Source organism: Desmodus rotundus, chromosome 11 (assembly GCF_022682495.2).
Source record: "Desmodus rotundus isolate HL8 chromosome 11, HLdesRot8A.1, whole genome shotgun sequence".
Classification (NCBI taxonomy): domain Eukaryota; kingdom Metazoa; phylum Chordata; class Mammalia; order Chiroptera; family Phyllostomidae; genus Desmodus; species Desmodus rotundus.
Window position 1 is genome coordinate 63022491 of NC_071397.1, and position 13612 is coordinate 63036102.

The 13612-nt window shown below is 35.8% G+C and overlaps 1 protein-coding gene across 2 annotated transcripts in view; it reads right to left on the reverse strand.

Moving 5' to 3' along the window:
* Positions 1-13612, reverse strand: part of CDK19 (cyclin dependent kinase 19) — a 146349-nt gene that overhangs the window by 84686 nt on the left and 48051 nt on the right. For both annotated transcript variants that reach the window (XM_024551808.3, XM_045188678.3), the window contains one exon: positions 741-816. In XM_024551808.3, the coding sequence (XP_024407576.1) occupies positions 741-816 (76 nt within the window). The remainder of the gene's footprint in view (positions 1-740; positions 817-13612) is intronic.

Consider the following 13612-nt stretch of genomic DNA (forward strand, 5'->3'; position numbering starts at 1 on the left):
TTTCATACATAATTTATCTAGTTCTAGTCTCCTAAAATCAAGCCAAACTTTTTAAGAAGATAATATTTATAGAAGATCAATTAAAATTCTATTGAGAGAAACAAAACTTTTTTTTTTACCTTTAGTGTTTTTCACAAAAATCTTAATACTATACTTTTATTTTGTCTATTTTATAAATAGGATAAAATACCTGAAAATTAGACATCTCTTTCCACAAATCTATACTTTTATAAACTTGGACACATATTTAAGGAAAGATTTGCATTCAGTGCCACATAAAAACGATCTTGCTTTCTATCCTAATGCTATGATGGTCTTATTTTTCTAGCAACTAATAAAATCCAGCACTAAAACATGTATTTCAGAAAAAATATTTAATATGCATAATATCTAATAGTATCATCCCTTTTTCTATAAAGACATATATCAGTTCTAAACTTACAGAAAAAAGACATTAATTAAATTATTAATTACACTGGATCACAATTTAAGTCATCACTTAGCTCAATATTCTTAAGATTATAAGTCCTAAATATCATCAAAAGAATGCTCAAAGATGATTTTCAAGTAATCAACAAGTTTATATTATGCTCATCTAATATAAAATATCATTAACCATAACAGCATGGTTATATCATCTGAAATAACCAGGCAGTGTATACATTAATGAAACTATTTTATATTAGTATCAATCATCCAACATCAATAACAAAATAAATAATATATGCATATCCACTTACTGCAATCTCTCTACAAGCCGACATGGATATCCCTGTGCCTTCAATTTGCTTCAATGCATATTCCTTTTCATCTTTTCTGCATACAAACAAAAAAAAATACTTTTTTTACACATTTTCAGATTCAAAATTATAATTATAAAAACAGTGAAAATGCACTAGTCTCTTAGTGATATGTAAACACTCTTGTATGCATGCACTGCTTAAACTTCTGATATTTCAACTACAGAAATATGAAATACCAAAAGAAATTCACGTCACAATGAAAACACCAACAGAACCAACACATAAAATTCAATATTAAAACAAAACAAGGCACTAATTTCAAAAAGTAAACAAGCATAAATATTAACTCAAGCTTATTGCAAGATAATTCTACTCTTAACTATCTGGAGTCTATGAAAGCATTGTTACAAATATGAACTACAAAAATAAATGCCAGATGTAAACTACTATATTCATTTAAAGTAACTTCGTAGTATTAGAACTATTTAGTAGGAGGGAGGTGCTACAGAAGAATGTTGACCTGCTGGTATACCCTAGGTCTCACCTAGGATAGGTGACATTAAAAAGCCCCACAAACTCAACCAAAAGCCTTGGAAAGACTTAGAAACTTCAGCCACCAACATCTCATTCTCAAGAACTCCATGAAAAACTCAGTAGTTACAGTGAATTTTCCAAATAAAGGAGGTAGGATTAGGGTTCCTGGGAAACCACAGAAGTTACCAGGGTATTTAGCCAAGTAAAGATAACAGTTCAATAATGGCCATCCAGTCCGCAACAACAGCAATAGTACTAGATGAGAGGCTAGGGCCACACGGCATCCTCCGAGAGCTGACCCCAAGCGCAGCCACATGAAGGTCCCAGCTGAACATCAGAAATGTGGTTTGTATTGAGGGTTGTTCAACTGAGTATAATCCACACCCTCCAAATTTGCTTTTTGATTATATCAGAGCCTCAGCAAGGTATCACCATGTCATGATGGTTTTGTCAAATGATAATACTTAAGTGGTGCCACGTCTTTCCTACCTACCTGTTTCTCATTTTTCCCATTCTGTGTTTACGAGCAGATAAATCACTTTAAGAGGTTATTCATAATAATGCACTTTACAATATCATTTTAAATGCTTTTTGAAATTTTTCATAAATATCTATGATTTGGGCAAATAATTGAGTTATGGCTACTTTCCCCCACAATAAGTTTGAAAATTATATCCATTTTTCTTCCAGTACATGGCATTCAATATAAATAAGCAGCATTTTGATAAACAAAAAATACACCAGATATAGCAACAGGATGGAATATTATCAATTAATAAAATGATGATTATGAAGTATATTAAAAACAGAAAAGTTTTACCACATGTTGAGAAAATATACAGCTTATACCATATAAAAATATACATATATCTAGACGTATGTTGAGGCAATATAACAAATGAAAAACAGTTGTGTTAAGATGCAGGAAGTTGGGTTAACTAGCTTTAGTACTAATATTATGTTATCTATTAAATTAGAATTAAAGAAAAAAGCCAAAGTAACCTGACAACTCTGAAAATTGTCACCTACTAAAAAAAATCTTTAGTATTTTCAAAGTGATATCTTAGGCATGTTTTCATGAGCAAAATCAAAAACATGGAAAGATAAAGTGATCATTTTTTCCTTTTTTCCTGTCCCATCTCCTCCAAACTTAAAACTGGACTTTTTCAGGCTACTCAGAAGCCACTGAGAAGTACAAGCAACAGGTGACTGAATGTAATTAAAGCCACTGTCCCCCGACCTTAGACCTGTGAGCGCACTTGTGCCCGAGAACATAACACAGTGCTTAAATGTACACTTCATAATTTAATAATTAAATGAACTAACGGGCATATGTTACAGAATTTTTAAATTTAATAACTTATTAAAATAAAATTATATAAGCTTTCTGAGAAAACTTTAACATGAAATAATTTTTTAAAACAGAAATATTTCAATCCCCAGTTCCCCTAAATGAAGTGCTCCAGAAGCTCATGTAATTGCATAGTTTTATTTTTAATACTGTAAAGAATATTACACAATCTGGATAGGTTATCATTGCTATGGAAACTATAAGATTTTTTGCAATAAATCAAAAAGTACAAAATTAACACATCACATTAATGACTTTTGAATTTCTCATTTAGGCTGTCAGAGGAATCTGAAAGCTTCAGCAGAACAGACTGGAGCATAGGCTTCTTACGCCGAATTAGATGGATAGCATCTAGAAACAAACCCAGTAATTATTTCACTTAATAAGTTTAAATATAACTTCCATCTGTTAAATTAATAAAATACTCAGAGATCTGCAAACTTAAGAATTATTTGCAACTATTACATTGAGAATCCAAGTTCATATAGCTTTACCATTTCTCTTGTATATTAACTGTCAGGTGGTAAGTGATGATATAGCACTTTTGCAGTTCACCGTATGAAGAAGCGGCAGAATCCAAGGAGGCAATATGAAACTTACTTTCACCACAGTACTATGTCAATGACAGTCTTCGGTCAGGTGCCACAAGGCCACAGATATTTCAATAACTAGCACATGGTGCAGGGAAGCTTTATTGCTCTCAACCCATGTGAGGGACCCACTCCAAAAGCTCCTCCAAATGGCAGTGACAATTCATACCTCACAACCTGTATGTCTCAGGCACATATAATATTAAATACATAGGTATAATTTGTTCTTTTACCTGACAAGTCTGAAAAGCAGGTGAACCTTGCCTACACTGCTATGATAGTCTGGCTTTTAGAGGCAGCTTAGTTCTTTCTTAAAACTATTTTATTTCTTTTTTTTTAAATAATATATTTTATTGATTATGCTATTAGTTGTCCCATTTTCCCCCCCTCTATTCCCCTCCGCCCTGCACACCCCCTCCCATCCACATTCCCTCCCTATAGTTCATGTCCATGGGTCATACATATAAGTTCTTTGGCTTCTACATTTCCTATACTATTCTTAACCTCCCCCTGTACCTTTCCCCCCTCTCCCCTCCCACTCCCCTGCTGATAACCCTCCATGTGATCTCCATTTCTGTGATTCTTTCCTGTTCTAGTTGTTTGTTTTTGTTTTAGGTGTGGTTGTTAATAACTGTGAGTTTGCTGTCATTTTTACTGTTCATATTTTTGATCTTCTTTTTCTTAGATAAATCCCTTTAACATTTCCTATAATAAAGGCTTGGTGATGATGAACTTGAACTTGACCTTATCTGGGAAGCACTTTATCTGCCCTTTCATTCTAAATGAAAGCTTTGCTGGATAGAGCAATCTTGGATGTAGGTCCTTGCCTTTCATGACTTGGAATACTTCTTTCCAGCCCCTTCTTGCCTGCAAAGTTTCTTTTAAGAAAGCAGCTGACAGTCCTATAGGAACTCCTTTGTAGGTAACTGTCCCCTTGTCTCTTATGGCTTTAAGATTCTCTCCTTATCTTTAATCTTGGCTAATGTAATTATGATGTGTCTAGGTGTGTTCCTCCTTGGGTCCAGCTTCTTTGGTAGTCTCTGAGCCTCCTGGACTTCCTGGAAGTCTATTTCCTTTGCCAGACTGGGGAAGTTCTCCTTCATTATTTGTTCAAATAAGTTTTCAATTTGTTGCTCTTCCTCTTCTCCTTCTGGTACCCCTATGATGAGGATGTTGGAATGTTTAAAGATGTCCTGGAGGTTCCTAAGCCTCTCCTCATTTTTCCGAGTTCTTGTTTCTTCATTCTTTTCTGGTTGGATGTTTCTTTCTTCCTTCTGGTCCACACCATTGATTTGAGTTCCAGTTTCCTTCCCATCACTATTGGTTCCCTGTACATTTTCCTTTGTTTCTCTTAGCATAGGCTTCATTTTTTCATCTAGTTTTCGAACAAATTCAACCAATTCTGTGAGCATCTTGATAACCAGTGTTTTGAACTGTGCATCTGATAGGTTGGCTATCTCTTCCTCGCTTAGTTGTATTTTTTCTGGAGCTTTGAGCTGTTCTTTCATTTGGGCCATTTTTTTCTTTTTTGTCTTGGGGTGCCTGAGCCACAAAAGGTTAAATGCCTAAGGCAGGTTCTGCTGAAAGGACCGATGCACCCGACTGTCTCCGAATGTGCAGGTAAAAATGCTGGAAAAACTTGTCCCCGTGTAAAAAGTCTACCCGCATCCACACAACTGTGGTTCCTCGGAAAAAAGCACGTTCTCGGTGGAAGGGATCACTGCTCTTTTCTTTTTTTTTAAAACTATTTTATTTCTAAATAAAAGTAGTTTATTGTTTACTATAATAAAGACAGACAAAGCAATTTCAAAGGCTTCAGTGAAACTGCTCTCTAAATTTTAGTGCATATTAGATACTATGGTTAGAGTACTACATATTGAAAATAATCAAAGGAGTTTACTAAATAAATTTAGAAGAATTAAAGATACATAAATTTATACTACAAACAGGGATATATTTAATATAGAATTTTTTAATTTAATGACATTTCTCCTATATGTTAGTAATGTGTATCAAAGCCATGCAGGCTTCGTTCTCAACAATCACAAGAAAGCAAACATTATGTAACAACAAAACAGAAAAATAAATTTAGCAGAGATGGTGATCCTATTACTTTTTCCATCTCGTTCTGAAAAACTCTTGATGCAAGCAATTCTATAGACAATAGAAAATAAAAAGCACATAGTTGTGCAAATTGTATAAATCGTTGCCTTAAAATAAACCTTCTACCAGACTCAGTGGTAGCTTTTAAATATAATTCTGAGAAGACTTGCTCAAGCAAAAGAAACAAGTTCAGTAGGAACCTGTCTTGAATGAAATTATTAGGAACTGGTTTAACGAAAAGGATATCTTATACTTTTCAGTAATATATAAACTTGGTGACCAGCTTCCAGTCACTTTTAGCAAGCCAAAGTGCCATGCAGCAGCCTTAACTATGCCTGTATGCACAAGTATAGTTAAGGTCTAGCCAAACTCCACTTGTCATTATCATAACTAAACAGACACAACGCTTTCTGGCTCCCATCAATTAAACTATCAAGTGTCCAGATCAGCACTGGGCCATCTTTGGCCCCAAGGACCTATGACAGACAAAACTTTAAAAGCTTCTCTTAAGGGAACATGAGGGAATTCAAGCCCAAGTAAGGCTGAGAGGAAATTTTTAGTTTTCAAACAGGGTTAAAATCTATTTTTGTAAAAAAAAAAAAAATCTATTTTTGTTTCTAAGAAAAACAGAAGAATCTTACTAATGTATTTTATATCAACAACAAACAATTAGTGAATAAATATTTATATGCCCCAACACTTTGCCAAACTCTGAGAATGAACAAAATTAGAAACAAAATTAGATGACCCTAGATATCACAGAGTTCAAAATCTAGGTGGAAAGAGATTCTGCATGAGTGGGAAATACAAACAAGTATAAATCCCTCTGTGTCCAAAAGGTATGCGTAACAGGCACAGAAAGAATGAAACTAATCTTTCAGGGCTTTAAGATAAGTAACTACTTGAGTAATGCCTTTAAAAGAAGAGTTTCCCAGGCAGAGGAAGGATGAGGGGGATACAAAATTCCAGGCAGAGGTACAGCATGAGAAAAATTAAAGGCATATTCAGAAAATGGCTGCTATTTAGTATGGCTGGAAGCTAAAGGCAAGATGACAGGGGCAAGAGCTCAGATTAGAAACGCAAAGGGAAAGGACCATGTGAGCTCTGCAAAGAAGTGTATACTTTTATGTAAACAGTGTGGAACAAAAGATTTTTAGAACAGAAAAGGTACATTAACAGACCTTTGCTCAGAAAGATACCTGTGGTAGCAGAGCAAACATTTGTTAGGGTTGCATCAAATGTCCGGATAAGAAAAGATGAGAATAGTGGCAGAGGAGAACAAATATGAATTCTAAAGTCATTTGAGTCAGAACTGACAGATTTGGTAACCATTAACAAGAGAAGTGATGATGTGAATAAACACAGGCCAGAAAATATAAGATTTTATTCTAAAGGCAAAGAAAGTTACGTGAAAAGATTAATCTTATTAGGAAGAACTGAGATTAGAAGTGTGAAAAACAATTAGGAGGTTACTGTAAGTGTGACAAGTTAAGAACCTAGATTAGTGAAATAGAAAGTTCCAAAAAAGATTTAAGGCAACCCTGTTACAACCTCCTCATTTTTAAAGATGAAGACGCTTCGCCAGCAGCTAGAAGCAGAGCTGAGACAAATCTAATTCCAAGTTGAACATTCTCCATAACAAAGTGGTAACAGTAGACTGGAAAAAAGGAACACTTGTGACAGTTATTTTAAAGGAGGAACTGGCAGAACCAAATGAATAGACAATGAAGATTAAGAAGGCTGAATCAGAATAAGTCTGAGGATCTTAGCTTGGTTGATGGGGAGAATGATATCATTGAGAACAAGAGTTGGGTCAGAGCTCAGAAGGTTCTTCAACTCATAAATGATTCTTTGAAATAGAAAGAAACTCCAACCAAAAAAGAAAATATCTGAAAAGTTCAAAAAGGAGATGTCCTAAAGATGTTTACTGAGGGCCTCTCATAGTAGCAGGTTAGATTGAAAGGCCTTGAGCCTACGCGTGTCACTAGATCAGAGGAAGAAGCACACAGATGACTTTTTTGGTACCCAGGGAAAAACCTGAGGCAAGGAGGAAACGAGACAAAGGGAGAGGGAAGAAAAGACAAAAGAACAATTTCTGAGCACTTCTCTCTCACATCCCTTAAGAAGACAAACAATTCTATGAATTCATCTTTCGGGTTTTCTTTTCAAAACCTTAAGAATAAAATTCAAATACTGAAATCATCAGAATAACAGTATCCAAGATGGTACAGTATTACTAGTTTTTATAACTATGTTTCCAATAAGGCATTCTTCAAACAATATGACACCTGAGTCTTCTCAACAATTTTTTTCTTCAAGAATGCTGGCATAAATTAATGTTATATCGCTTTCCTTTAATATGTGATGATTTGGCTTAGCTGATTAAGAGACTTCCATATCACACAGAAAAATAAGAAAAATAGAATAAAAATTTGGAAAAACAAAAATCAAAAAAGATCATTTTGTTTTACATCAGTATTGTCAATCAATATCATGAACTCAATATTCAGACAGCCTAGTAGTAATGATTCCTTCCTTATTTGGGACCTTCCCTTTACTATGTAATACCATAATATTGTACAATTTTTTATCATGAAATTTTCAAAAAGTGAACAAATAAAAAAACAAATGACAGTAATAGTTTATATATGACACAGCTTCAACAATTATCAACACATGGTCAGTCTTATTTCCACTGCCTCCCCCCTTTTTTAAAAAAGATTTTACTTATTTAATTTTTAAAGAGAGAGAGGGAGGGAAGAAGAGAGGGAGTGAAACATCAACGTGTGATTGCCTCTCGCATGTCCCCTACTAGGGACCTGGCCCACAACCCAGGCACGTGCCCTAACTGGGAATCAAACCAGCAACCATTTGATTTGCAGGCCAGCACTCAATCCACTGAGCCACACCAGCCAGGGCCCTTTTTTTATTTTGAAATAAAACCCAGACATTATATCACTTCATTCATACACAGTTCAATGCCATAACATTAATTATCAGGAATTTTTGTTTAAAGAATAATAGTCCTTTGAAATCATTCTGAAATATTTACAATCTTGTAACACAAGGTACTGTTGTTATTTTGTATTCCCCTTATCAATAAATGATGTCAAATAATACCAGAACCTTCTTTATGCTTTCATCTGTCAAGTATTTCATCTATTCATTCTCTAAACATCACTAAAATAGTTAAGTTTCCCTTATTCAAGTTAAGAATTCTCTTGCAACACAGGATTCTAACAACTTTAGCTTTTTGCCTTCATTCTTTAGTAAGACTCCCTTTATTTAGTCACTTTACTTAAAAACCAATTTATCAATTAATATATCTCTTGCTCTATAAAAAGTCTTCATTTTCTACTATTTCTGTCATTCAGAATTTCTAGTCACGTAAACATTTACTATTTTAAAGGCTCTAAAATAGCAAAATTTCAGAAACTACTATTATGTCAAATTCTTATTGCTCATAAGTGATTATAGTTGTAACAAATATATCCACACTAATGCTTTAAGACTTCAGGCATAAAACAACTACAGGACGTTTATACAATGCAATACTACTCGGCCATAAAAAAGAAGAAAATTTTACCCCTTGTGACAGTATGGATGAATAGCTGGATGGATGGATGGATTGGGGGGATGGAGAGAGAATCTGAATAAAAGCAATGCTTTCCACTTAATGGACATTTCAATAAATTTATCACAATCAGTGATAAGCCCTAGTTCCAAATAATTATTTTTTCAGAGTCTTTCTGTATGTTCCAGTTACCTACATGTTCTTTTTGACTTTGACAAAATTTAAAGAAGGCAGAAATCTACATATGAAGTCAAGAGAAGGGACTATTTCCATATTTATATAGCTGTATTTTTATACCATGATTGGTAACATTCTTTCCATCATTTTATGTTGTCACCATCATTAAAAAAAAAAAAAAAACATTTCCAAAGTGCAGATTTTAGCACATGGGTTTGAGTAGCAGTTTGAATTTATAAGGTGAGTAGTTGCAAAAAATTCAATATAGGTAATTAACTCAACATTGGAAGTATTGATATACTAGTGGACAGTGTTTTTTACTTAACATGTAGGAAATTTCCCAAACAAGGCAACTTTTAAAGGCAAAATAAGTACAATAGTTTTTACTGTACAAAATAGGTTGTGTTAAAATACATCACTTTATTTTTATTTTTTTAAATCTCACCCAAGGATATGTTTATTGATTGTTTGAGAGACAGTCAGACAGACAGACAAACATCAATGTGACCGGGAATCGAACCCACAACAACACAACATTTTGGTGTACGGAAAGACACTTTACCCAACTGAGCCCCCCAGCCAGGGCATGTCATTTTATTGTCAAAAACTCACATGCACTTGTAAGCAATAGCTTTAGGCTTCATGAACATTTAAATTACAATGTATAAATGAAAGACTAATTTCATAACAAACTGGTGTAAGGAGAAGGAAGGAACCACAGCTAAGAAATATAATAAATGTCACACTGAATATATTTTAGCCTTAAAAACAATACTATGCATGAAAACCTTGACTAGATTGTGGTTCAAATAAAAACAGCTACAAAAGTTTATTTGTAGGAAATAGGAAATTTTGAATATAGACTAGCTACTACATGGCATTATTTTATCATGGTTAATTTAATTTTTTAAATTTATATTAATTGTCTTAAATGTAAGATAATGGTATTATGGTTATAAGGAGAATACTCTTATTTTTAGGAGATGCAGGCTCAAGTATTTTGGGGAGCTGTGTCATAACATTGGCAACTTAATTTCAAATGGTTCAAAGACAATAAAAAACATGTTTTTGTAAGAGTGAAAGGTGAAGGAATATGGAAAAATGATAATAGTTGAATCTAGGTGGTGGGTATGTGGGTATTCATTATTCTAGAGTTTGAACTTTCCTGCTTTTACAAAACCTTTCCCAATAAAAAAGAAATTGAGAAGGAAAGGAACTATAAGCAGCAGTTAGAGAGTTAAAAAAAAAATTAAGGAACTTGTATACAGAAGTCAACAAAGTATTAAAAGCAATTTGGGCAAAAGAAATGTAGAAGCAAGATAAACAGGAGAGAATGAAAAGGAGCTTATCATATTTGACAGCTATTGATGTTTTTTGCAAGAACATCACTAGTAGACCAATCACTTTGTTCAAAATTCTTTCAGGGACTGTACCTACTCTATTTTGTTATTACAATTACTTATAATTGACTCGTGTTTTCTCCCCATCCCCAAATGAGGAAGGAGACTATCTTACTCATTTCTATATATTCTTTAGGAGCTAACAAAGTACCTTGCAAATAGTAGAAACTAAACATTTCTTGCATTGAAATAAACTTGTTTTTTAGTCTTGATCAACTTAAAAATTTTTCAGCTTAACAGAAAATCTGGAAAAACCTTCCTTTAAAATATATATTTTTTTTAAAGATAAAAATAAAATATCCTAGCGGGATTGAGCAAAAAAAAAAAAAAAGAGAAAAACTCATGGACATGGACAACAGTGTGGTGATTATGCAGGGGAGGGGGTGGGTGGAAGGTGGAAGAAGATAGGTGAAGGAGGGATAAATGGTAATGGAAAAATATGCAATAAAAAATTTTTGTTAAGTAAAAAATAGTAATAAAATAAACTATCCTGGAAAACAACATTAAAGTAGCAATACAATATAATAGTTATGTCAGAAAAGTAATCATATCTAAAAATTCACCAGCCCTGGCAGGTGTGGCTCAGTTGGTTGGAGCATCGTCCTATAAACTGAAAGGTGGTAGGTTCAATTCCTGGTCAGGGCACATACCTAGGTTGTGGGTTCATTCCCAGTTGAGGCACATACAGGAGGCAACTGATCAAAGTTTCTCTTTATTTCTCACACCAATGTTTCTCTCCCTTTCCCTCTCCCTCCCTCCCTTCCCCTTCTTCTAAAATCAATCAGCATGTCCCCAGGTGAAGATTTAAAGAAAAAAAAATTCACTGGAAAGCAACAATCTCCTCTGAAGGGGGAAGGAGGAAAAAATAAATATTTTGTCATTCTCAAATCTAGCATGGTCAGATAAATAGAACTAGATCAACAACCTACTACTTTAAGTGCATTATCAGATTCCAGTCTTGATAAAATCATCTCAAATCATAAGTATCAATGAAAAACAAGTACTCAAAAGAGACATTAATTGCCAAAATGCCAGCTCTTCCAGGCAAGATGGTGGCATAGGTAAACACAGGTTGCCTCCTCACACACCCACATCAAAACTACAACTAAAATTCAGAAACACCATCACTCAGAACCATCAGAAATCAAGTTGAATGAAGCCTTACATATACGGAATTAAAGAAACCACATTCATCCAGACTGGAGACTGGTAGAAGGGACAGAGACACAGAGAGAGGCTGGTCCCACACCCACATGTGGTAGATAAAAATTCGGGAGGGATTATCTCAGATAAGTCCCCATAACTTCTGGGAGCAAAAAGCAGCAGAGATTGAGTCAGTGGAAGAAACTGCTGGAGTTCCAAGCAGTTCCCCTTAAAGAACTAACACACGGACTTACTCAGGTTCACTCTCTCTGAGCTCTAGCACTGGGGTCGCACCTTGAAAGGCAACAGTGGCAAACAGGGAGGAAATGTAGTGTCTGGCACCACGGTGAGAGCTGGGGGACAGTTTTCTGTCACCCAAAAAGGCAGGCAGAGGCCCTGTCCCTTTCTGAGGCCTCCCCCCTCCCCTGCCTCCCCCACGCCACCACAGAGCCACAGAGCCAGTAGGTGAGTGCCATGTCTGAGACTCCATCAACCAGGCTAACAATGTTTGCCCTGCCCTGGAAATCCCCTAAGACTTCAACCCACCCATTATAAGCCCACCCAAACTGTTAACCATAACTTTTCCATATGAATGGCTGGTCTTGGCTCATGCTTCACAACTTCCTAAATCCTATTAAACAAGCATCAGCCAGCCTCAGGAAGTCCCCAGCAGCTGTACCTCTTGCTAGTGGTCCCAGGTCGGGCACTAGCAGCAACCAGCCTAGACTGACAGTTTGGGTTTACCTGGGAATCTCCAAGCCTAGCACATGGAGCAGATATCTCAAACTGCTTTATAGCTCATGCAGGGTGGCCCCAGCCAGAACACAGGTGGAGGCTCACCTTGGTCTGTACCAGCCGGGAAACCCCAGAGCCTGAACACCCAATAGACAACTACACATCAGAGCCCCACCACCCTGCCCCTGCACAGCTGATCCTCCACAGATGGTGGGTGTTGGTGATCAGTGGTCACAGCCAATCCTTGCAGCTGACTGGCCTGGGTAAATCCCTCCCATTGACCTGCCAACAGCAATTATGGCTCAACTACAAGAGGAGGATGTATTCAGCCCACATGATGAGTGCACCTCAAGTACCCAGCTTGGGTGATACGGAAGGCTATGCCACTGGATCCTAAAGGACACCTATTACATTAGGCCACACTACAAGACAGGGAGTCATAGCAGCTCCACCTAGTACATAGAAACAAACACAGAAGGACTCCCAAAATGAGGAGACAAAGAAACATGGCCCAAATGAAAGAACAGATCAATGCTTCAGAGAAAGAGCTAAACGAAATGGAAATAAGCAATCTATCAGATGCAGGCTTCAAAACACTGTTCATAAGGATGCTCAAGGAACTTAGAGAGGATCTCAACAGTATAAAAAAGATCCAGTCAGAAATGAAGGACACACTAATTAAAATAAAGAACAATTTACAGGAAAACAACAGTAGAGTGGATAAAGCCAAGAATCAAATCAATGATTTGGAACATAAGGAAGCAAAAAACAACCAATCAGAACAATGGCAAGAAAAAAAAATCAAAAAAACAAAGGGTAGTGTAAGTAGCCTCTGGGACAACTTCAAGAGGTTCAACATTGACATCATAGGGGTGCCAGAAGGAGAAGAGAAAGAGCAAGACACTGGAAATCTATTTGAAAAAAATAATGAATGAAAACTTCTCTAATTTGGTGAAGGAAATAGATATGCAAGTCCAGGAAGCACAGAGTCCCAAACAAGATGGATGCAAGGAGGCCCATACCGACACACATCATGATCAAAATGCCAAAGATCAAAGATAAAGAGAGAATCTTAAATGCAGCTAAAGAAGAGCAGTTAGTTACCTACAGGGCACCCCCTATGATGGTCGGCTGACTTCTCAAAAGAAACTTTGCATGCTACAATGGATTGGCAAAAAATATTAGAAGTCACGAAAAGCAGGGACCTACAGCCAAGACTGCTCTTCCCAGCAAAGCTATCATTTAGAATCAAAGGGCAGATA